This window comes from Passer domesticus, chromosome 8 (assembly GCF_036417665.1).
Source record: "Passer domesticus isolate bPasDom1 chromosome 8, bPasDom1.hap1, whole genome shotgun sequence".
In the NCBI taxonomy this organism is placed as follows: Eukaryota; Metazoa; Chordata; class Aves; order Passeriformes; family Passeridae; genus Passer; species Passer domesticus.
This window is the reverse complement of record NC_087481.1, coordinates 37571168-37598083: the sequence shown is the minus strand read 5'-3', so window position 1 is coordinate 37598083 and position 26916 is coordinate 37571168. Positions and strand designations below refer to the sequence as shown.

The 26916-nt window shown below is 36.8% G+C and overlaps 1 protein-coding gene across 3 annotated transcripts in view; it reads left to right on the top strand.

Annotated features, from left to right (window-relative positions):
- ADK (adenosine kinase) overlaps positions 1-26916 on the top strand; it is a 266929-nt gene that overhangs the window by 188108 nt on the left and 51905 nt on the right. For all 3 annotated transcript variants that reach the window (XM_064430468.1, XM_064430466.1, XM_064430467.1), the window contains exon 7: positions 3061-3231. In XM_064430468.1, coding sequence (XP_064286538.1) covers positions 3061-3231 — 171 coding nt within the window. The remainder of the gene's footprint in view (positions 1-3060; positions 3232-26916) is intronic.

Here is a 26916-nt window from a genome sequence, read left to right as displayed (position 1 = left end):
TCCAATGCCTGACCACCTTAACAATGAAAAAAACCCCTCTAATATCTGATCTGAGTCTCCTCTGTCTCAGCTTTAGGCCATTTCCTCTTGTCCTCTGTAGGCAGAGCAGAAGAGAGTTGGCTGCACTTCACTGCAGTCTCATTTCAGGCAGCTGTAGAGATCCATGAGGTCCTCCCTTGGCCCGCTCTTGAGACTGAACAATCCCAGGTCCCTCACCCATTCCTGTAAGACAAGTTTTTCTAGATGTTTCTTGAGGCTGGTTGCCCTTCTCTGGACAGGCTCTGGCACCTCGATGCCCCTTCTGAAGTGAGGGGCCCAGAACTGAAAGCAGTACTCACCCCTCCTGCACAAAAGTAGATACATACACAGTAATTGCATTTTTTTCATGTAATGTACGTTTTCCAGGCTGTTGGAGTTTGTGTTTGTTAACTGTCTCATCCTTTGACTAAAGGTATTTTCCTCATAGTTTTTTTTTTAAGTATCTTTGGGTTTTGCTGGTAAGTAGGACCCCAGAACTCTCTGTAGTAGTCTAAGGTATGTAGGTGGGTATAGAATATCTTCTGAGGAGTCCCTTAACCTTCTTGCTGGTGGGAATAGAACTTCCTACTGGTGAAATACAAAGTCTTTTATACCAGTGATGCAGGACATGCTTATTCTCCCACTCTAAGCTAATGTTGGCTGACAGTTAATTGTTAGAGTAGGTAAGAGTAGTTGGCTTAGGCATTCCTTTGTATCCATCTCTCTGGACCAAAAGCAGTGGCAGCTGCAAGGGCCTGCAAACTGAGTTTCTAAGGAAGTCACAGAGCAACTTTGCTCTGAATCCCAGTGACATATAAGAAAACCTGGGGGTTTTAGGGGAATTCATTCCTGTACACAATTGTAGCATGCAGCAGTAGGGTGGCCTGTGGCTTTTCTGGTTGTAATTTAAGTTTAGGAAGCTGGGTTACTGTAACTACACTGGCCATAGCTGCATGGAATTCCACTAAAAGTAGAGACAAAGTCAGTTTAAATACCTGAAGAGGGGGGTTGAATTAGGTTTCTTTAAATCAATATCTGTTCAGATCAAATTTTATTTTCTCTCTGCTTTCTTAATTCTATTATGTGGATTGTACTGCTACAATTTTGTTTTGCAAAAAAATGTTATACTTGGAAAAGAGTTGTCATACACAGAACTCTTAATTTCTAGATGTTTTAATGTCAAACAGTTATTTTAAAAATATAAACAAAACCATGGAGGAATGCAATTAAATGGCAGAAGTGATTTTTAAGAAACCCAGAAGACAGAGCAATACCCTTTGAGATTTCCTGGCCTTTACTTTGCAGGATCTAAAAAGCAAACTCTCCTGTCTGTATCTCAGCGCTTTTATGATGCCTTTACAAGGAAAATGGAGTTGGATGCAGGCCTGAGTTAGATCTCGTGGGGATAGTGTTCTGTACCTTAAATTACAATCAGATGTATTTTACTTCAGATGAAGTTTTCAGCCTAAAATTGGTAAGAAGCCTAATTATTTGACCAGGTTACTATTTACAGAGACCACTGGAGAGCAATCTGTCATTTATCCAGAGCTGGCAGCACACCACCCTTAAAAGATTTTTATTTTGTGTTTGGAACAGTTTTTTTTAAAAATCCATCTCTCTGTTCATTACATAAAAAACTAAAATATGGTAGAGATTGCTATGGAGATTAGAAGTTATAGAAACTGTTCATTTTAATTCTTCTGAATGTAAAATTAGCAAAGAAGCCTGGATGTGTACAGGCTTCCAGTCCTTCAGAGTACTAACTAGCTCCATAGCATGCATAGGATTCCTATGCCCTTTGGACTTTGATTGTCAACTAGCAAATCATGCCCAGATTTTGAAATCAGTCATGTATTTTAGACTGGAGAGTTTGGAGTAAGGAGAAATAAATAGATGTACTCTCAAAGTAGTCTTTAATCTATAGGCTTATTTTTTCTAGTGATTAGATTGCCTAAAATGATCTGATAACTGAAGTTTGCAGGATGAAAATATAGCTATTCTGTGATTCAAAGGCATAATCATATGGATGAAAACTGGAAAATAAGACTGTGTCACTGTTACATCTTTTGGAGTGTCATGGTGGTGATGTTATAGATAGGACTGAGATGGTGTTTTATTTGTCAGACCCTCCTCAAAGTTGTTTCTCACTGTGCCTTAGACATTATCTCCAGCCTTAAATTTAACACTTGCTGCTCATGCTTGAAAATTGCTATTATTTACTAAGTTTGGAGAACAGTTATTAAAATAAGTTTTAGAATTATACAAATAAAACATGCAAAATTTGTTTAATTAGTGCGAGTCTAAGACTTTGTTTAATTAGTAGATTAATGAACCTGTAGGGGATCTTTACATGGCTTCTGGACCATGTGTGGTTGGGGTATCCATCTGTAATGCTAAATTCAAAATGGCAGCCTTGTTCTTCATAGGGCTGAAATCAGCATTCACAATTTAGTAGGCAAGTAGTGATTATTGTGGATGTTCTGGGTAATGGAAGGTATTTCTGGAAGAAGGGGGCAAATAAAATACCTATATAAAAACATGAAAATCCCTAGGTTTTTTTCTGCAAAACAGTAACAAGCGCTACAAAGTCAGCACTCCAAGGTCTTTATTGTAAACAAGGTACTAATGTTTAAGTTAGGGATTTTAAATTAGACTCCTAGCTGTGTATAGAGCCATCAGACTGGACTTTGGAATTAAGCAGCGCAGTCTGATTGACTCTAGTACTCTAAAGGAGCATTTAGAATTATAATACATCACATTTTAAGATATGAACATTAGTCTTAGCTGCCATGGGAAAGTGTAGTCCATGGAATGCAGAGGTATGGAGTTACATTTCATTTTGAAAGGATGTGATGCTAGGTATATGCAGATTCTTTGTCAACTCTTTAATGCCTTAATGGAAAGGCAGTATTTCCCAGAAGTTTTTATCTGTGCACGTGTATGACAAACGTGGGTTGGGAGAGATTTTACAGAAATAGCATGCTTCATGTGGTACCTAATATAAAATTAGTAACATACACTGATTTGTTTTGATGCTTGCAGGGATTCTTCCTGACAGTGTCACCAGAAGCAGTATTAAAAGTGGCTGCTCAGGCTTCTGCCAACAACAAGATCTTCAGCTTGAATCTTTCTGCACCATTTATAAGCCAGTTCTACAAAGAGCCGATGATGAAGGTCATGCCTTACGTGGATGTTCTTTTTGGAAATGAAACGGTGAGTCTCTGTCTCTTGCACTTAGCTGTTTGTGACTCAGAGCCTACTTCCCCAGGACATAGCCTCAAGCTGAGCCAGAGGTTGGACATCAGGAAGAATTTCTTCACTGAAAGGGTTGTCAGGCATTGGAACAAACTGCCCAGGGAGGTGGTGGAGTCAGCATCCCTGGAGGTGTTCAGGAACAGAGTGGATGTGGCACTTAGTGCTGCAGATCCAGTGATAGAGTAATGGTCAGTCAAAGGTTAAACTTGATGGTGTTGAAGGTCTTTTCCAACCTGGAGGATTCTGTAATTCATGGTCCTTCTTTTTTTATAGAGGGAATCTGACCGTGTGAGGTGTCACTAGAAAGTTAAATCTATGGTCAGTGGACTGGATATTTCAGTAGATGCCAAAGATGTCACTTGACCTGTTAGAGGTTTACAACTTGCTCATTCTAGCAGGAAACACCCAACACATTGGTGCTTTGTAATAAATGTCCATGTCCATAATGTCCTCATCCTGAATTTAACTCTGCTGCAAGAAAACATATAAAGGGCTGCCACTGAGCTCCTGTAACTTCATTCCTTGCCCATAGTGCTGCTATTAATAGCATTTTCTCTGATGAAGATGGCTCTTTGGGGAGAAGTGGGAGGAGAAAACTAAGGAATAGAGGGTTGGTTTAAAAGGTTCTCATTGATTTTACGGTGGATGGACTGGCAGCCCATCAGAGGAAGGCTTATCTTTGCTGTGTAAGTTGGCAAACACATTGCATGAAATTCTGCCTGGAAGTACATGTTAATAGACCAAATTAATTCAGATTTCCCTCATAATTTTTGATTTTTCTTCACTTTAGAATATGTTCTTAAATATTTATTAGTTTTCTCAGCAGGAAAATGTTGAAAAAAGCCTTGAAATGTGTGACACACCTAAATAAAATGTGGGTTTGTCACTCAAGATAACTACTGGAGTACAGGAAAATGATGGCAAAGCAACTTTTACTCCTGTGAGTAGTTATTCCTGATTGTGACAAAGGGACTTGCACCAACACAAGTCAGTCTTTAAACTATTGTCCACATAGGGGCTAGCATTGTTATGGATATTTAAACATCTTATAGCTATAGATAGGACTTAAAAAAATTAAAATACTTATTTTTAAAGCGAAGAAAAAAAAATTAAAATACTTATTTTTAAAGCGAAGAAAATATTTTAAAATGCATGGGCTAAGGGAAACCCTTTTAACTAAAGTTAACTGTACAGAAAAGGATTTTCCAGGCATGTTCTTGCTATTTCCTTTGTGCATCTTTCTTGATACAGTCCTTACAAAGATGGTATTATTTTTATTAAATAGCATTGTAATCTTAACACAAAGTCCTGTCAGACTTCAGATTATGTAATACCAAGTCTAGATAATTTTAGAGTAGAAGAGCTTCACAGAAATTTCTGAGATTAAAACTTGAGGGTCTTTTATATAAACATTGCTGCACTCACCTATTAGGGTAATTCAGATCATAGTGGTTCATTAGGTGCTATTTTTCGTAGGTTGTTGCTTTTTGTGCATTTGTGTGTTTTATAAGCAGAAGCCCATGATACTGGTGATACTCCCATTTCAGAAATTTTATTCAGACTACATTATTTACCTCTGTCATTTCAGTTCGTTATGGTATTATTCATCTGCTGTCAAATATATTGTGTTTGTTGTGTTTGTTAAAGTTGAAAGACTCCCTGCATTTTCTGTATATAATTTCTGAAGCATTTTGGTGTGTTTCAGGATAAAAGATTATTATTTAAACTTAGGTGATCATCCTTAAACTTGGCGGTACAATATATATAAATACTTCAGAGTAGCAGCCTCTTTGTTGCTTACACTAGTCATGAAACCCTGGTCACTTTTTAGTCTCAGCTTCCTGCTGGCTGTTGCTGCTTTGGAGTTGTTGAAATGCTGCTTGCAGTGGTTTATTGTCTTGCCTTTCTGTGTGACTTGAAACCATGCTCTTGGCATGATGTACTTCTAGTTTTGAGTAGCTTCTGTGTTATCTCAGTGTCAGTACTTCTGCTCTCTGCCTATGGTTTTTGATAAAGAGTAGCTGCAAAACTCAAAGCTCAGTCTGGCATGTTCTGCCTTTGTAGCTTCCACCCTTGGTTTTCGTGCTTTTTCTTTCCTCCCATATGAATTTCAGCTAAAAACATATTCAGGATATTTTTTTTATATATATTTGTATATACCTTGTTTGTATATACCTTGGTGGGCCACAAACCACTTCAGCTATCCAACACCAAGTTTTTGTCCATTTGGTGTGATTTCCTTTTGCTTTATGCTGCATTTTCCATCAGCTTAAGTGCATAAGTTAACAAATAAGCAAAGCCTACTAGGTGGTGTGGTTGTTACTTCATTAGTACAAAGAATACTCTTAGACACAATTTTATTCTTCCCTATATTTATCTTCACATTATAGTCCAATAAAATTCTATTGTTAAGCACTGAGCTGTTTATTTTTTGAATAATACGAAAACATCCAAGTGCAGCAAAATTCCAAATTGCTGCCGTTCCTAAACTAAAAACAATTGGCAAAGTGATTTTAAATTACATCTTTTACTTAAAAATTTACATCTCAATGGAGATTGGTTATTTCAAGTTTCAGCCAGATGGTAATTAAAATGGGCAAGTTATAAACCTCTCAGAATAAATATTCTAGTTGTGAATGTAAATGCCAGCATACCCTTAAATGCAGTTTAGACACTGAATGCTGTGGTAATGTATCAATTTCAGCATTAACTCAGTGACCATTGGTGTTTTGATAATTTATTTAAATCTCATTTGTAAACTACCTAAACATCTTGTCTTTAATTTTTTGTATTTATTAACAGTACTTCATATAACAAATTTAGTACAGAACATTCAGGAAAGGAATAATTATATGGTCATTGCAGTAACCAAGTAGGGCCATTGTGCAGTCATTATCTAGCAGTACATGACTGAAGAACTTGATTATTGTCATTGCTTTTAATTTTTATTAAATTAAGGTTTTTTTAATAGTGTCATTTTGCAAATGGTTCTTAGCAGTAATACCTTCCAAGCTACCATAATCACTGGATAATTAACCTGCCAGGATTAAGCACACTCTACTTTGCCTCAGGATGCTTAACTCTCAAATAAGGTCAATTATCTCCTGATGATAACTGCTTTGTCACAAGTTGCAGCTTAATTTGGCTGTAAAAGCTCACCTTAGAATACATATTTTACAACTCAGAGTAACTTCCAGTAACACGCTGGTCAAAAGAGTGAAAGTTTTGAAGGCAACATCTTTATGCAGCATTGTAGAAAGTTTCCTACACAGCAATTATTCTAGGCAAGTAAAGGAGACTAAATTTGTATGTATCACTTTCCATTTTCCTGGTTAGGGCTAATTGGTGATGTATATTAAATACCTGACCCACCAAAGTCCATAATGGTCACAGGAATCTGAATTAAATTTCCAGTCTCCCCAAAAGATGTGAGTTACAATGGTATCTCCTCAGGGAAGGAACTTCCTTGGGGGAACAGTCTGTATATTTTTGCATGTGCACCTGAATAGCAGTTTCTTCAGCATTTTAGGGAGACTGCAAGGTTTTCACATGATTGATCTTCGTATCTGGCACCAGTTCGTGACTCAAAGGAATATTTGTTGATATTGGTGTGGTAGAGACCTTCTGGGTTCTCTTGCTATGTGTAGGCAGGACATCACTGAAAAAATTTAAAATTTAGAAACTTTGGAGTTATAGACACGTTGAGCTTTTCATCTGGTGCTGTACAACAAAAACAATAAACCAATGATATAACTTGTGGTATTCAGTGTACTGTGATCTGTAGAGGTTGAGGAGGTTATGTAAACAAGAAATCGTGAATTTTTTTTTAAATACAAAATAATAAAGATAACTAAGATAAGACTTCTTCTTTAAAAATTGATCCTCTTTGTCTCTAGTGTGAAGAGCGGTTACTTCTAAACACCCAGTCTCTGAACAAATTAATTGCAGGATTATAAGCTGAAGTTTTACAAAGACAGAGCATCTGTGAGTCCATTGGGAAATTGCTGCTTGTGTGACAGCAAATGTGCTGAAAAGAAAGCAGGTTGTGTACAAGACTTGTACATTTTAAGAAGCAATGACAATAGCTTGAGTGGTCGTTCTAGAGTTAGAAATCCTGAGCTTTAGAGAGATGACTGCCTTTGGAATAAGATAGCAAATGGGTCTTGTCATCATTTCCTCTTCTCATTGTGCCTCCTTTGTTTAAAATATTTTCAATTGAGATATCAAATACTAACAGAAAGATCCCTACAAATGTAGGTGGTTTGGACAGCAACCTTTAATACCTTTTTTAAGTACTTATAAAGGCAATTCTCTTCAATTACATGGAGAATTCTCTTCTATGGTGATAAAACTCAGTAAATATAAAACCAAGGGGTTGGTGGGATTTTGGTGAGATTAACGAACTTGTTTTGAACTTGCAGGCAGTCTATAGATTTGTGCTTGTTTTAGCTGAGGGAGGGAATGGAAATACTAGCAAGGTTTTTGGCATAAACTGTGTTCAACACACTAGGATTTACACCTAGATGGCAGTTTCCAAACAAATTTGTCTATTCCGTGCTGCAAACTCTCACTCCACATAATTTGATATATTGCATTAAGATGTGACACTGAGAACAACCTTCAGTTCCATCTGCAAATTTCCTCTGCTGCATTATCACCTGGGATCAGATTGATACCTGCAGGCTTAGGAATCTGCCCACAGCCCAGGAAAATCTTGAATGAGACATAATAATTTTTGTAAGATAAATGAGCTTCATGGTGATTCTCTTCAAACTAGTGTGCGTTCATAATGGCATAACTGAATTGATTTGAATTTACACAGTGCAATTCCTACTGTTTCTAGACCTAGCATGTAGCTTTCCACAACCACGAGTGTCCTTTTACACTGGTGAGTTGTCTGACTTTGAGGAAACAGTTAAGAAGTAGGAGTTAGGAGAAAATCAGATGGCAGATGTAATTTGGTGTGGAGAAGAAGGGAAATACAGTTTGACTTTCAAGAAAAATATGAAATAGAGACCAACATTTCAGTTTGTTCTTCAGTATCAGATGGGACTAAGAAGTGAGGAACATAGCAAAGAATTGCTGGCCGTGCCATAGATATCACTGAGTTGATGTTTCTGTTTGAAGTATTTTCAAGTAAGCATTTATAATTATTATTGAAAGGCAAATAATAGATGGTATTTGAAACAGAGTATCTTGAAGATGCTCATTTTAGTACTGCTGACTTGCGTGTATGTTATGTAAAGAGCCCTTAAGAAACATTTTCTTCTTGTCTTACTGGACCTGGTCTATATTAAGAGGTTATTTTCAGTCACTGGTTGTTAGCAAGTGATCGTCCTTAAGAGTTCAGCCTTTACCTTCTACATCTCTGTTCACTTGGAATTAATTTTTCAGAAACAGTAGTCCTGAATGACATTAAGTTGGGTGTTAGTGTTTTGCATTTCAGTTTATATACTGATATTTTATTTTTCATTGTGCTTTCAGTTCTCAGAAACTTGCCCCACAGGTGAGGGTAATTATCTTCAGTTCCTAGGCTGGGTGAGAGACTGAGGTTTGCACAGTTCCCTACAGGGAGTCTGTGGTTCAGTTAAAAATCGTAGTCAGATATTCTGACCCAGTTTATTAAATACACATGGGAAAAAATTTCATAAGGAGACATCTCATCTTCCCTTCTATTTTAACAGGTAGAGGTTTTTAAGGTCAGCTGCTGCTGGTGTTTGCTTTTCCAAACTGCAGTAAACAGATAGTATTTCTTTTTATAAATCTTACACTTAAGATTTCTGCAAAACCTTTGGTGGGAGCCTGGAAATTAAAAATTGTAATTTTGAATGAAGGAAAAATAAATACTATTTTTATTTGATGTCTTTGTAGAATTTTGATGCCCTTTTCCTGTGGTAGATGTGTTTTCAATTACAGGACAACTATGGTGTTGTAATATTGCTCCTTAATTCTTAGAATTAACTTTCTCAGTAGTGAAATATCTAATAAATTGTGGCCATCTGAAAAATGAGAGAGTCTCTAGCACAAGGGAGGTTGATAATGTCAGTGGTGTGTTGTAAAGATGTGCTGTGGGAAGGATGCTGAAACAGCCCAAGGCTATTTCAGCTGCAGACACTGAATCTGCTGCTTCTTCTCTCCTCTTTTTTTTTCCCCTCCCATGTGAACTGCAGTGGCTCTCTAAGATAAAATGCTTTTAAATCATTTCCCAACCTTGCAGCCGTTTTTGATAAAAGCCCTGTTATCTGAAATGATATGAATCACTGGTGGAGTTAACCATACCTTTTACAACAACATATTTTGTTGTGATTCATTCTGTCTCAATTAATCATCTTATTTATCTATATTGTCTCAGCTGCTGCACTGAAATTCATGAGTAATAAGCAAGTAATTATTTTAGTATAGTTTACCTAGTACATCATGAATGAAAGGAAAATTGAGAGCCAAGTATTTAAATTTATATTTAATGCTGCTTTCAGCTAATGTCTAGCTATTTAAGCAATTTAGGAAGCCTATCTCGAAAAATGTCTTTCTTGTTTCCTGTTATGGAAAACAAGCAGGTATTTAGAAGGAAAGCTTATACTTTCCAACAGACTTCATTTCTTAAAGCTAAAAATATTTTCTGGTAGTCTCTCAGAATGCTTAGGGATATTTATCCTTCCTTATGCTATGCAGTGTTGAGGTGCTTTTAAGACTGTGCATACTGGAGAACACGCAGCACAAGACAAAATGTCCTTTGAGAGAGGAAAGCAGATTCCACGGTATTTCAGCAGCTTGTGTTTTACTGACAATGATTGATAACCCTTTTCACTTTGTAGCACTTCCCAGAGCATCTCATAACACTTCATAAACATTAAAGCTCAGAATAAACCAATAAGGTGGGTGTGTAGTCTTGACTGTTTTACAGGTGGACAACTGAAAGGTTATTTGCCCAAGGTCATACAGCAAGAGCAGAGCCAGGATCAAGCAAGATTGAATTCTAACTTTTTTCTTCAGTTAAGTGTCCTGAAATGTGTTCAGCTGCTGAATACATCTTGGACAAAACTCACCTGTCTGGAGGAAAAAACCTGCAGAATCTGGCTTTCAGTTTTTACTTTAATATTAACATATGTCTCTGAGAACCTTTCAAAGGTAAACTACATATGCCTTTTAATACTCAGATCACTAGGGCAAAAATGTATAATATATAATATCTAATATATAATTTAAGAACTGCAAAAATAAAAGTATGAATAAAATTGAGTTACACAGTTGATACAAACAAGAAGAATAGAAGCTGAAATGTTCACAAAAGCTTCATCAAATCAGTGTAAATTCAGAACTTTTCAATTTCACAGAGATATTTGCAGATAACAATGCAGGTGAAAAATACATTACAATAAAGCTTTGTTTTCCAATCCAGCTAAGGTTAATTCAATGCCTCCACATTTCAAGCCCTGTTTGGGGCAGATACAGCCAGTTTCTGATTCAGAAGATTAGGTTATGCTAAAGCCTCTTATGGCAACCTGTGCCGGAGATTCTCCCCTTGTTATAGATAGTCCTTGCAGTAGACTGTAAGGCTGCAGTGCCATGTTATCCCCATGGATAACATCTAACTGTGAGCAGATGCAGACCTCTCTCACCTGCCCTTATCACATGATGTCATCTGCCCCCTTTAGTCAGATTAAGAATTTTACATCCAGAGCAAGAGTGAGTTCTGTGGGCCAGAGCGCTGTTAATCACTGAGCTGGTGCAGCTTTCTCAAACAACACAATCACTAGATCTGATTAGATGAGAGGGTAATGCATGTGGTACAAAGGACTTTGAAAGAGAAAGCATGATAACCTCTCTGTTTCATCAGATATAAGCAGCCAATGCTGTTAGGGTTTCCCAGGCACTACAGCAAAGAAACAATTATTGACTGACTTAAATGTTATTATGAATGGCTAAGTTGTATATTATCTGTAAATGTTCTTGGACAGAGGTTTTTGTATAAAAGAGACCATTTTTACCTGAAGAGTATGTATTTATGCTTCCTGTGCTTATAAATTTGAGTCTGAACAAAGGTTCTTGAAAGAGGAGAAAAGGGAAGGATAGTTGAGAAGACAGTAGTAGGTCCATGCTGATGTTCAGAATCTTGAAAACATGGTTTGGGTGTTTTGGAATAGAATTGGCAATATCGTTATTATGTTAACCTATTTTTCTGTATTACTGCATAGCACTATTTTTTCAAAACTGCAGTTTCAGCCTTGTTCTTTCTCTCATGTTATCTTTCTCTGTCAACACCTTCCTTCCCTCTGTTTATATAGCTCATATAATATTTTTATTCCCTCAAGAGAGTTTCACATCTCATTATAAATCTATTAGCTAGTTTCATTTTTCTGGCTTGCTTCAACAAAGAGCAAAATTAGGCATTTGAACCCTCTCTTCTTTCCAATTAGCTATATAATCTTCTGTTATGAGGATTCCTTCTGTAGATTTTATAAGAATAAATTTAATCCACTGATGTTTCCTTAAGACAATTGGAAAGTTGTTATGTATAAGTAAATCAATGAAGACAGATTTTTCCTTCATGTGCTGACATAAGCATTGAGGATGGACTTACGCTAAACTATTACTAATGAAAATGTGTATTTTATTTTTTAATTATAATTTAGAGTTCAGGCAATGACATTAAATTGAAAGCTAATTGTGCATATATTATGAAGTGTATGCAATGGGGCATAAATATATGTAAGGATTGCAAAAATATTTTGCTAATTTTAATTTTTTTTTCCAGAGTTTTCCTAAAAGCAGGAAATAAGCTTGTAAAAGAAATAGAAAAAATATATTGCAGCATCCCTAAAATATTTGACAGATAGATAAAAGCATCCCTGGTTTTCCCAAAGGCATTAATTGATCTCTAAAACCTTGCCTTATTTATAAACTTAAGCCACCCCGTTTATAATAGCCTTTGGGTGATAATTTTGCAGCCACATCAAAGTGTGTCCTTAAGCTGTATTTTCAGTTTTAAAGGTCATATTCTGACTTAAAAAAACCATTTGTTTAAGTACTGACCTCCCAGGGAAGCAATGTGAAGATACTACTTTGCTGTATAAGTTTTTTGTTGTAAGTTAACAGAACTTATCCCTCCTAGTCATTACATTTGGAGTTTTTTTAGTTCTCGAGAGAAATGGTCCATTAAACCTGTACTTCAGTAAAACTACTGCTAATCCATATGCGATAAGTGACATCGTCAAAATGTTGCTCTTTAAGTCCTCGACCTTCCTTTGACTCCTTATATTCTGTGTCAAAGCCAGCAGCATATGCAATCCCATCAGGGAAGCAAGCGCCCGCGAGTCGCTTTGCTTTCCATGCTGAAGCGGTTTCAGGGTGCAGGAGTTTCCCTCTGAAGGACAGAATTGTAGGAGTTCGATGACTGGGACAGTAGAACTTTTGAAATACATAAACCTGTCTGTTTGTTGGTTATGTTTCTAGTGGTGAAGAAGGGAACCCCCTACAAAGTTCTACGAACAGTTGTGTCCATCATCTTAAATTTATGTTATTTTGGAGGCTATAATTTCACAAGTAGAAAGTTTCTTTCTTCCTCCACAGCTAAGGAGAAGGATGTCCTGTCCACCCTTGCAAAGGAACCATTCATCAGCATCTTCTTCTGGTCCCACCAAATGAGCTGGGCTGTGTTTCACAATAGGCAAAAACCTTCAGCAGTGGCAAACTCACCTGAGGGCATTGGCAAGGTGGAACACATTCCAGGGGAAGGCCCTTAGGATCCCAAATCATCCTGTCCTTTGGAGTCCTTCTCAAGCTGTTCTGCTGTTGCCATGGTATAGCCTTGCTAGTTGAATAAGTTGTTTGAAGGTGTCCCCAGTATTTCTGGAGTTAGGAATTTTATTTTAAATTTTTCTGATGCTCGAAACTCATGGATCTCAATTCAATGGAAACTCACTATCTTTATTGAGAACCTGAGAAATTCTGCTTCTTCATCTTGCTATTATTGCCCTGTGAGTCTAAGCCAGTCTGCAGGCACCAATCAACAGCATGTTCGTTTCTCTTTGTGGCTGCTCTTCTCTAGGATTCTGGTTTTGAGAATCTGATAGGCCAGGCTATGGACAGTATTTTTGATCCCTGGCAGGTAAGAGACCTGACAGAATTAGGTTCTCTTCAGGATCTCTTTTAATAAAGCATATTTCTGCTCCAGAATTCTGCAGAGAAACCAGGGCATGTTTAACTTGTCTGTCAGACTGTTGACCTCTCCAGGGTGTCCAACAGTCCTTTAAATTTAAAAAAAAAAAAAAATTAAAAAAAAAAAAAACAACCTGGAATTTTCATGAGAAATTACGTGGTAGCCATAAAATGTGTTGTTGTGGTAGTCCTAATTGCTCTGCAAGGAGGACCTCCCTGCAACTGGAAAAATATCTGAATTTTCATGGAATCACAGGTATCCTTTACCATCAGTTTACCTGGTTTTTCTTAACTTCTTTTGAAACATAGATGGGCAGTCAGATGGTCTTAACACACAATATTTGCTGCATGTGTTATTTTGGAGCAGCTATGATTAACATGTCTTTTTCCTCTTGCTGGAATTTCTACTAGAGCAGGAGAAATACATCTGTGAGTGGTCTTGGACACATACCAGCTTCAGATAAATGGATCAGTCAATTTAAATTCTGCATATATAGTTGCCAAACACTATGCATTTGATTTGAACATCAAAGTAAATGCCAGATTTGGATGGAGCTGCATCTTGGTATATGTGAATTACGATAATGAGTCAAACTACTGAATCTCACTGCTCAAAAAAGAACACTCATCATCTGGAACCAAATTCCTTTCTTCTAGAATCTAAAGTCATGAAAAGAGCTGAAGAAGTGCATAGCCTTATGCTGCCAGTTGTAACCCCTCTCTGAACACCTGAGAGGTGGATGGACATGCTTAGGAGCATTCTGAAGTGTAGAAGGGGGTGGGAGGTTGGACCCATTATTTAGACCCCATGAAAACTCTATGTTTCAGGAGTCCATATTAGCTTTACTTGCAGGTGAGTTATTTTAATATTTCAAACAAGAACTCTGATGAGTGGTACATGTATATATTTCAGGTGGAACAAGCTAAAATCGAGATCCAAGTCTTAAGGGTGTTAACACCATCTTCAGCCGTGTTCTTGGGATAATTTTTAAGTTTGCAAGGAAGTGACAACATAACCTATCCCAAAGTTATCTTTTCATTTATGGTAAAGATATGAAGTATTTTAGGGGAGGGTCTTCATTGTAACAGACTTTATTCAGGCCATAGGGATTAATTTCGTACCTCTTCCTTTGGAGTTGATTTTTTTCAGGAACTTAAATGTCAGTTATAGCTTTTTTGCCATGCTTAACCTCTTCTACTCTTAAACAAGTTTCTCTTTATTGTTACTTGAATTTGAAAAATGCACTGTGTAAAATATTACAACATAAATTAACAGAAGTTACCTACTTTGGAGGACATTTGTATAGATTTAGTGGGAAGAGAGCAGGTAATAGATTATTGAACAATGTTATTAGACCAGGAAAATGCTTAATTGAGGAGTAAGCTATACAGACATTCTCTCTTGTGGATGCTGTTCAAGATAACAACTTTTAGAATTGTGTTTAATTTAATGAAACACAAAGCAAACCCCCTAATTTTTGTATTTTACAACCTTGTGCATTCACTGGTAATGTAATGATTTTGAGTGTTAGGTGGACGCAGAGAATTGCATAACTTATATAATATGTAGAAATATTTCAAAATTTTTTTTATTAGATTTGAAAAATATTTTTAGTGCTACTGTTTTTTTATTTGTTAGTAAGATCTTCTGCAATAAATCCTTGTTCAGGATTACAAGGAAGAAAAATTATTCTTTATGTAAATAAAATTCATAAAAGGAGATTTGAAACATATCCAATTCATCCTGAAAGCTGTTTGAGATGTAACTAATTCTGTTTATGCTAAGCTGCCCAAGCCCTGTTACTAATTTAAATTGACATTGGAGTAAATTGCAATACTTACCTTTTCATAACATTTCCTTAATGGCTTCATTTTTCTAGAATCAAGCACCTCATATCCAGCCACAGCCTAGGGTGCAAATTTTGTATAACTCTGCAAAGTTGTCCTATTTCAATTCCACATTTTCAGACAGTTGTGTGGATCTTATGTTGCCTGTCTCAGCTATAAGGAGAGCATACCCAGGTCTTTGATAGCACTTATTACTGAGTCTGAGCTGCTGCTGTCTCCCAGGAGCCAGCTTCTGTGCTCCAAACCACTGAACTTCCCTCTTGCTGTCATAAACTGAAGCCCTTCCCATGTTCCCAGTAAGCTCTCTGCAAATATGATCAGTCTCCTTCCTGTTAGCCTGGCTGGAGCCACAGGCACGCAGTGCTCAGGCCAGCCCAGTGCCCGTGGTCCTTGGGTGGCTGCACGTGGGAGATTGGCAGTGGTGTCCAGGGGAGATGCCCAGCCTGGGGCAGGGCACACACAGCTCACTGCCTGCCCATGGAGGCCTCCAGGGTATTAACTCACATAGGAGTTTGCAGTTTGGCAGTAAGCAATCATGAGATAACCTTAGGAGATTTCTGAAACATTTTCCCCTGAGCCTCATACAACTTCCTGGCTTTGCAGAGAAAGGCCCGTGAGAAATTGTATCAATAAAATTTTTTAAATCTCTAAAATAATTTTCATCTGAAGCATATCTTATACAGACTAGATGATGGGTTGGCATATAAAAATGGGGGTTTGCAGATCCTTTTCTGAGGCATCTTGCATTCTGTCTTGTGAACTGACTATTTGAATTGTGTGTCCATCCCAAGACAGCTTTTCTAAGAGACCATCATGTGTTCTTTTTTTCTTGCCTATCTCCTATCCTTATTACAGCAATTAACTTTATAGCTGACTTTTGCAGTTCTATACACTGTGCAAAACAGAGTTAGAGGCATGCCTTGTCCTAAGAAACTTACATTTTAAACAGAGATAAAGAAAATTAATAAAGAGAAGTAATGACCAGAGAGAGGTGAAATCTCATGACACTGATGATACACTTGTTCAGTACCATTACAAAATGTAGCTAAGGTGCTCTGTAATCTCATATATCAATTTTTAAAATAAATGCAGGGAATGGAAAAGAAAAAAAGTAATGATGCTCTGTGCTAAAGTGGGATATACAGGTCCCTTTATATGGTTTTTTTAGGAATTCTCTTATTCTCTTCCATGGTGTTTTTTGGGTTGTTTTTTTTTGTTTGCTTTCAGTCTTAAATACCATGCAGAATTAAAGCAGTTCATGATCAGCTGAAATTTCAAATATTTAAGACAGCAGTTTTTAAGATTAACTGTTTTCCATTTACTGACTGTTACTTGGAACCAAAAGAATCTTGTATTTTTGTAAGCATAGTAAGCTACACTGTTTTTCTTTAAACTTTAGGGTATGAATTATATTCCTATAATGACAGCTGCAGGGTGGAATGTTTTAACACACTGGAGTGAGATATATCTTGGACACATTCTTGGTACCTTAAGTTCAACATGCTCCATATGGTGCCACTGAGCCAGTGATTTTGAAGAAAACAGTTAAAGACTGCTGAAACAGCGTAAAATACAAATTAGTCTTTGCTATATAAGTAAAAAAATTCACTGTCAATCTTTTCAGCTTTCTGCCTGAATACTTCCAGCAACTTTCAGTAGTAGTCCCCATGTTTTAAAACAACTGTTGAATTCTAGCAGAACAGAGTGAGAGCTTGTGGACTAAGAATACATTAACTGAATTATACCTAACTCTTATGCAGGGTAGCAAAGGGAAAGGAGATTGGGCTTCCCTTCATTTCCACATTGGTTTTTAATGTGACAGCAGGGTTTGTGTGATGCAAGAGCAGTGAGAAGTAGCTGGCTCTTTGTTAAGTTGGTCCTCTGTCAGCACACGAGCACTACGAAGGAGCTGTGTGTCGGGGAGGTGTCTCAGTCCTACTGTTGAGAGCACTAATGATATGGTATCCTGTAGTAAAACTGCAGAATAGCTATTGTTACTACTAAATATTTTAGTGTTTGGAGAAGTAAATTAGCTGGGAATTATGTTTTCAGAACATTGGTCTTTGTTCATGTATGTTTTCATTCATAGTATCAAGGCAAGCAGGAGTTAATGTATGAGTAACTTGCTTGTCTATCTTTTACCTTTAGTAAAAGGTAAAATTTAGTTGAATTTTTTTCAATGTCAGCCTAACCCTGAGCTTTCTGAATTTATATTCAAGCTGTGGATTGCAAAATTCTTATAGCATACTTGCAGTTCTTAATACTGACGTTGTCCGTTGATACCCTGATTTTTACTGGATATTGACTTGATGTAAATTTTCATCCTGGATTATTATTGTTATTGTCCTTATTATAATTAATTGTTAATAGTGTTGTTGTTTTTATCATTATCATCGTTATCATTATGGTTTTTTTAAAGCATCATACGTGAACTCTAAAGAAAAGACTGAGGATTACACAGCAATGCAAAAATTCTATTCTTCTCAAGTGGTACCAACCTTAAATTGTTTTTTATTGGTGTTGACTCATAGGAAGAGATTTCCAAATGTAACAGAGCATTAGACAAACAGCCACAGTGCAGCAGCCTGTTAATCTGTGGTTGTGTACCTTCTGTATCAGCAAAGGACTTGTGCAGCGAGGACTGATAACTACCATTTCAGTGATCCCATGTTGGAGCTGCCTGCACTGTTTTAGTCCTTGTAGATGTAATTAGGTAAGGTCAACATGAATACCTTGTGTACAAATTTCCATCTTTGAATATAGCCCAAATGTCAAATTTCAAATGATAATTACTTATTGGGAAAGTAAATTGGTAAACCCTTTGGGATACAGCCAGTGAGTATCTGTGGTAAAGGACCTAGTTGTCAAAGGATTCATAAATAAGTTCCTGTACACTCAGAAAATATATTCAAAGTATGTAAGGTTATGATACAGTATATGATACAGCAAAGAGAGGTCAAATATCTGCTTTAAGTGAAAAACAGGACATAATATTGGCATTAGAGAGATGACCAGAACATCAATTATACATTAAAGTGCATGCTTTCTCATCATACATAAAATTAGCACCTTTTTTTTTCTTGCAGCAGCAGGATTCTCTAGTTTACAAGGGTGTCTGTTGATGTGTGTCCAGTCACTGGGCACACATTGGTGTATGTTCTGTAAGAGAGTTATTCAGCTGTACTTCCCTCAACACTGATAGCTGGCTGGGCCTTCCAGTCTCCATGGCCATCCTAATCCATTTGATATGATGATATAACGCAGCTGTCGCAGAACAGCATTCGCTTTGTTTCTGAAGCGTAAGACTTCCAAGCCATACATGTAATGTAAGCCAAGGAAATGATCCCAAGGGATCCACTTGACCTATCAGTGCCTGCTTCATTCTGTGCCATGGGTAGACCAGCAGAGTTACAGTCCTGCTCTAAACTGGAAGACAACTGTGCTTGCCTTCTCTGAGTATCAGTTCATTGTCACTATGTGTGAGAAGCTTGTGTTAAGCTACATGTTAAGCTTGTGCTTCACTGTTGCAAAACAAGTTTGTGTATGAGACATTAACAGTAGTGTTATATTGCTCTGCTGGGACAAAAGGAGGACCTTTTTAGGTTAAGCATTCTTTATGTTAAAAAGCAGAACACAAAGGGGGGACCGAAACCTTTTTCTGCGCATTACTGCTGTTAGCTGAAGGAGAAAAGGTCCAGCCTGTCTTTTAATTCAACATCTCAGCCATTAGTGGATAATTTGAGGAAAGGAGGAAATAAAGAATAAGGGAAAGACATAAGAAGATCCAGTGAAGCTCTCTGCCTGGAAATGGCTCTGTATTTCCCAGTGATGGAAAAATTACCTTAGCATTTTATACTCACAACAGCTCAGTCTTGCCTGAGTGCAAACCTGGAAGTGGTTTTCTTTATTCAGGCCAGAAGCCTGTTCATACTTTGCTACTTACAGACCAATAAATTACTTCTTCAGAAAGTTCCTATTTTGATAAATTGATGTGCTTGTGTGTTTGCACTATATTATGTACGAGGAGCCTTGTCATCTTATTGAAATTATAGGACATTGAGAGATACCAAGTATTTATGGCTAGATTTAACGATTTTATAGGAAGGAAATTATTGCAGCCCCAGGGCAACAGTAACTTATATAGTGACAACTTATACATGTTTTATGTACCTACTTACTTCAGTGTTTACTACAAAAGTATAGTTACCATAGCAATGACCATGTCACCAGACTTCTTTGCTAGCTCTGAAGTACAAAATACCTAAATGCCACCTGAACTGTGAATAGTTTCTGCACAAGTATTGAAAGTAGAAGTTGAGTGTCACACACTTTTCTAAACAAACAGCAGCACACTGATTTACAGAAGATTTTATATTGCAAATGGATGTTGGGTTGTTAGCATCCCTAGTACTGTAAATTCTTTGCCACCAAGCTGCAAGAAAAGCTTCACTGGCTCCTATCAAAAAAGACTCCACTAGTATATACTTAACCTGTAGTATTCTGTGGAATATTGCAATGTTTCAAGGAAATAATGTGTACTATTAAGAAAGGCACTTTATCTGATTTTAAGTGTTAACTAAATGAAACTATCCTTTGGCTATTTACAGGTTGTTAGTATTATATAAAATAGCATCACAGAAAGTGGTGTGATTTTTTACCTGCTGCTTCTTTTACTTTAGAAATGGCAAATTTATGAAGAATTTAGGTGGTAACTTCTATACCTTGGTGTGCAGCTCACTAACCAGTAGAATTGAGAAGCCAGGTACTACATTTCTCAAGACAGCATTAACCACTGGGCAGTAGTGCATTACCTCAATATGACTTGGGCAAGTAAAAGGTGAAAACTTACCACACATGTAGGCCACTCTTCTTATAGCTAGATTTTCCCATGTGTAGGCATGTGAGTTAACCTGAATACATATAACAATTACAAGTATGGATACTTGAAGAAAAGCAGTTTGCAGGACTGCAGACTTAATCCACCATATCCATCATTCTCCTTTAATACAGACTGGTCTACTAGGAAACATTAATCTGAACTGAGAGAGCACAGCATTTTAAGCACAACAGCTTTAACTCAGATTTGTATTGTGTCCACTTGTGGACAATCTTATGCTGGAACAGGAGTGGGTTTTTTCCTGCATGGCACATGAATTACCAAGCAAACATGTTAACACTTGGAGCCAGCCTTTAGCAATTCCATGTGAAAATGTGAAAGTAAAATTGATCTACATTCATGTAAGGCTTGATCTTGTCTTCCTTGCATTGTGTAGTGTCAGAATTCTCACAAAGAAAGAATCTCACTTTGCTGGGTAGGGATGTGGACATGGTACTGTTAATGATTACATTTATCTGTAGGAGTTGTAGAGAACAGTAAGGAAATCACTTTAGCTAGAAGTTTGATCCAAGCTCCCTAAGTCCTTGAACTGAACATATGGACCAAGTGGTTCACATTTCAGCTTTATATAGCAGTGCTGTTGTTTAGACTCTTTAACCTGATCAGAGGACCCCAAAGGAAAATGAAGTCTTAAGTTAGAAAGAAGGAAGGAAGCTTTTCTACACAGCTTCAATGTTGACTGAGAATAGTGTAAAAGGATCAAAAAAAGCCTCTTTCACTGTGTTGTAGTTCTTAACCATTAATAAGTAATTTCAGCTACTCCAGTTTTTGTTTAGATTCTTTCCATTCTCCTATGTTTCTTTCTCAGAAAAAAACCCTCAGTGTTTTTATATTTATCTAGGCAGCAAGTGGAATTTACAACTAATCCTTGAAGTGCATAGGTGTACTCTTCAACCAATGACATTTGAACTGACCCATGACAGGCAACCTGCAAAACTAGATGATTCAATTTGCTGGTGCTTCAAAAGTGCCTTCAGCTGTGTGACTGTGCATGAATGACCAGCTCAGCCTGGTAGCTCAGGTAGTTGTGAGCCCTCTGTGATGCTCCACTGCCTGCTCTAAACATGCCCAGAGACTCGTGTTGTGCCTGATCCTTGCAGAGACATACAGCTACTCATTTCCCAGCTAGCCTTTGGCAGTGACCTGTCCATGGGGAAGGTAAGATCTGGCAAATCAATGGACTGTGACCACCCAGCTTCGCGTTGATGGGCCGGTGTGGGGGAACTTTGTCCAGAAAGCCTCTCATCCCTGCAGCTGAGGGGCTGTGTGATGGATTAGGTCACTCTGTCTATGTCACCTCTTTTACCACATACTGCTTTCGTAGTCAGAGGTGTGTTTGTTCCAGCTGTGATGTTACAAAGTGTAACTGTTTACATCTTCAGGGACAGTCTGGCCAGAGCATTATTTATCATTACTGCCAAATACACTCAGTACAGACTGAAGCAAATGCATCTTGTGTACGGTTGAAGGTGTAACATACAATTGTTGTTGACACTGCAACAGGCTTAGGAATAAATCTGCTTTATTTTCTGGGTGAAGGCTGTCTTTCTCCTGCTAAAATCTGACATCCAGTTCTTGTTCTGTAGCTAGTCAAGTATTGTATTTCTTCTCTGTTCTCTTGCTGGTGCAGCCACCTGGTGTGGGGTAGATTCCATGTGTGTGATGCTCACACACATGCTGCTCTGCTGCCAGGAGCAGAGGACCTAATCTTTTGTGACATGAAAAGAAACTTGCTGGTACAGTACATTACTAAATGCTACAGACTGACTTCATGAAATGGGAGCACCGCAGGGGAATCTGGCAAGGAAGATGTGTTTATGTAACTGAATTGAGTGTTGCAACTGCCATCACTTAGTTCCCTTGGCTGCAGTGAGCGAGTTGTGAGAGAAAAACAATCCAAACAGAGATCTTCAGATGCTGAGGGCAGCTCTAATTACATACAAATAATTAATAAAAATGAAGTGCAATATTGTTAGAAAATACAGATACCATTAATTTTCTTCCATGATCGTGTGTACCAAGATCGTTGACAGGGACAGAAACACTCAGGCTTTTGCACTTTTATTTGAAGTATATATTGTTTGAGTGTCTTCAGCACATTCTGATATCCCAGGGAGATTCATGACACAAGAGTAATTGCACATAACATAAACAAGATCTGCATTAGTTGGCTCTTTCACTCAGAATCCTTTTCCAAGTCCAGATGTGTGATGTGTAAATGTTAGGAGAACAGAGTCCTTATGAAGTAGCTTTATCAAATGCAGCTAGTCTTCCAGCAAAATGGAGAAAATATAAATTAGCACTCAAGACCTTGGTCAAATCTGGTGCATAAAATTTTATGGTTATATTTACGTTCCATATGTGCTTTGGACAAGTGCCATGTTTGTAAAGAACTGCTTCAATATTATTTTTTTAAAGTGACACTTTTAGCACAGTATCCTCTGCAAACTGTTCACTGCTTGCCATGTAAGCCATCCAGGCTCCAAATAAACTGTTCATTTTCCTGGTCTAAACCTGAGATCAAAATGCCTTTTTAGAGCATGGTGATTTTCAAAACATGGCATAGTAGATATCATATGTGGCTTCTTTAAGCACAGTTCAGAAGAGTTGATTAATGTGACTGAAAGAGGAGCATGCATGAAATAAAAATCTGACAAGAGGTAAGGAATTAGGGAGTTGTAGTATACATGTTTGCTAGTGCTGAATATCTGTTCTGACTTGTTTATAACATAATTAGATTTTAGTACATTATGTGAGCATTACATTCCTTGTAGCTCTTTAGAAAAAAAATAAACCTCAAACCAAGGAGATTCTACAAATTTGTGCCACTTTTCAGAGGCCCCAGCCTATTTTTTCTTCATTTCCCTAAATCCGTAAATAACTGTCTTTAAAAGAAGAAGGAAAAAAAACTCCAATGCAGCATCTGGTGTGCTGTTATTGCCACTACTTCTGCTCTGAGAGTATAGCACTACTGCTTTAGAATGTTCTTATTCACTTGTTATCTGGTATTTGGCCAAAAAATTTATTACCAATGTAAGAGAAAGAAGTAAATTTCTAGAGCCCAATTCAGAATGCAGTCTGAACAAAAGAACAGCACTGAGCTGACCCTACAGCTCTTTTCAAATTTTGCATAAAATGGAAGAGACACAGCATCTTGGAAGAAATCACAGGAATCCTTTGTGTTGGAAAGTGTGAGTCAAACTAAATAGCTTGAAATAACTTCTGTTATATTTAAACACAAATATAATGCTAGAGGCAGAGGAAAAAATAGATTATTTATACTTTGAAACACTCAGAGGTGTGAGAAATCTGCAGTGAAGGGCTTGAGCAAGTACGTAGCTAAAAATAACCTGTCCAAAACTGAATTACTACTACTATTACTATGACTACTAATTTCAGCTTCAGAATAATTTGTAGTCTTCCAGTTGTCATGTATAAAATAAGAAAGGTATCAGGTGCAATTGCAGGTTCATTTGCTTACATATACTAAGCATGTAGTACTGGTTAGCAAATATATAAATGTATACTAAAATTTAATGTCAATCTGTTATCTCAGTAGTTAAAAAATAGTTGTGAGACAAATCCTAAAATAAATGTAGCATTTTAAAGTCGTAGATTTAGAGGTTAAATGATAAATGTTCTGAAGTATAGCTGAAGCTTAAAAAAATTTTCCTTGAGTCTGGAAGTATGTGGAGAATGCACATATGGTGAAATCAGAAATGGTAATTTTTTGTATCATTTTGTACCAAGTTTATAAAACTTTATTGATTGAAAACTGTGATGGATTTTTATGATCCTTTAGAATATACAACTGGTGCCACTGGGATGGTATCCTTGCTTAGCAGAGATTTAGAACTGTTCTTGTAAAAATAGCACAGTCAAAACTCACAATTTTCTTTTACTCAGATGTTGACCAAATCTTTCATTTCTATTCTGTGTGGACTGAGTCCAAATTTCATTTTTCAGCTTGACTTTACAAGTTATCTATGTGAGTTTATGAACATATGAACATAGCAAATTGTACAACAACTTCAGTCATTAAGCTGAAAGAAAAATGTATTTATAATTTAATATTTTATAACTATGAATATATCAAATAATATTTTGAAGGAGGAACAGATAATAAGTCATCGCAACTATATTAACAAGGTAAAATAACTTCATAGTAACAAAAAGACCTATCAGTACTATTTAACATAAATGGTGCTATAACCAGTGTATCTCAAGTTATAGCTGTAGGTTTTTCATAACCTTCAAATGTTCACAAAAGGCAAGGGTGCCAATAAATAGTTTTATTTTACTGGGTGGGATGCCATTGCAGACACCTTGTTTTTCCCTAGCTGGAGGTCTAGTGAGTATATCTGCTTGTGAAAACCACTGATTTAACAAGGAAGGGCTTAGAAAATGGGTGCATATGGAAAACTGAAACATAAGAATCTTTAGAGAGGGAGATCACATTTGTTTTGTCATTATCTATATATGCATTTGTAAAAGTCATGTATGCGTATGTATATATACGTGTGTACATAAAGCTGGTTTAACAGGGAAGGCAAATACCCATCAGGCAAAACCACTGTGAATTCAGCACATCAATATTATTACTGATGCTTACCTAGTACATCTTGGGGCAAATGATCACACTGAAAGAAAGGGATCCAGTTATCCATGGAGTAATGCATTGCTAAACTATGCACTTTAGACCAATAAGTTGTTGTCATAATTATGTTATGTATTAGGTGAAAGATTACTGATCTTCAATGCAGGAATGTACATCTCCATAATTACAATATCTAATTTCAGATTTTTTTTCCTATAGGAATTAATGCATATTCATACACCATTTTATTATTTTTACCTTTTTTGTAATTTTCTTCTTTTTTATTTTTTCTTAAGTGTCTTAAAAGTAAAATGGAATGCTCAGTATGCTTGTAGTTTCATTTGTCATAGGAATTCTGAATCCCGCTTCTTCAAGAAAAATCCCTTTAATTTCATTATTTGACTGTTCTTTCAATCTCTGATATGTTTGAACCTGTCTCAAGTTCAGGATGGCTTCTAACAGAAAAATAAACTTTACCAAACTCCCTCATCCATAAATACTTAATGGTCAAAAGCAGTTAAATTCTAACTCCTATGGATTTTTTTGAAAATTGATCCAAGAAATTAGCAACTTGTCCAAGATGATAAATAGTGCCCTAGTCACATCCGGAATTAGAATTTAGGTTCTTCACTCAGGACCACAGTGATCTAACTGTGATCAGATTGAAATGTTGTTTTGTTGTGCAGTGACCATGTTGTGAGAGGGCTCTGCTGGTACAGACTGAGAACTAGGTTTTTCCTTCCATAAAGTAGCTACAGTTAGCTAAAACTGAAAATTTCAGAAAACAAAATTCATCTTGAGTATTTGTATCTTGAGTACAGATAAATGCATCATTGAATTTACATTAAGCAGCACAAGAATCCTAAAGTCAGCTGGGTTTGAAATTCATTGAAAAGGTAAAATATGTAATTTGAAGATCAATTTAAAACATATTGTTATTGGTGAAGATTGCAGTGAGCAACTTTATTTTTTTGCTAGAGTTAACAAGCAAAGCAAGCCCAGCACATAAGAGTGTGACACAATGATTGCTTTTTACAGAGTTCCCAATGCCACAGCCTCAGTTATAATTCTAAATGGCTGTGCATGACATCACACTAAACAAAGTATATAAAACAACTCAATTTCACTGCTAAAAATACATTAACCTTTTACCAGGACTAGAGAGAATCCTGCTAGATCCTAGCACTTTTAGCAGAGTATCTGATTATTCTCTTCATCTGAAATTGCTAGATGAGAATGTCTAGCCTGATTTCAGGCTAGTTTAAGTGGTTACAATCACAGAAGGCCTCATTGAAAATGATGCAAGCTTTTATTTCTGTTTGCCACCCTCCAGCCAGAAATGTAGCACTGGGAGCATTCCATGAGTAGTATTAAAGATTCAAAAGACCCCACACATCTTCTATTTTTATATACAAATAAAACTCTTATATTCTAACTATTAATATTTTTGTTTTCATTTTTATTATGTTCTTCTGATTCAATGATATTTAAGGAAGGGGTGTCTTTTTTTCTTCTTTCTCACTTCTGATATCGATGCATTTATTTTTAAGGTAGAAACAGACATTTTTTATAGAGAAATGGTGTAAACAAGTATTGTTTACTAATTTCATGCTTGTAATATGTGAGGAGAGAGACACATGCAGAGTCATAACAAGTTCTGTTCTCTAGGTAAGGATATAAAATAGAGATGTAAGTAATAGCACTTTACCCATCATAAAATTTCAAAATGGCTCAGAGGCACATCCCTGCTGCAGCCGTGGCAGACCCTGTAATGGCATTAAGCTCTGACTCAGGGTGATTCTTTCCACAGAAGATTCTGGCAGGAACTATAGTTCTGGTAGTAACCTGAATAGGAGAATAAATAGCTTGAATATTAATGAATTGTACGTGATACAAACACTCCAGGGTGAAACCAAGCAGGACAGGAAATATGTTTCTTTCTCAATTCTTTTCACACTAGGCTTTTTCAGACAAAACCCTCTGGTACTCTGCCAGAGCCCCCTCTGAACACTACAACTTTAACCCCATATGGTATTTATACTTATTCTGATTATTCACTTGAACTGATTCTTATTATTTTATATTTTCAGCTACTGGGTGAAGGCAGTGTGCATATATTTGCCAGTGTCTTCAGTATTTCTGG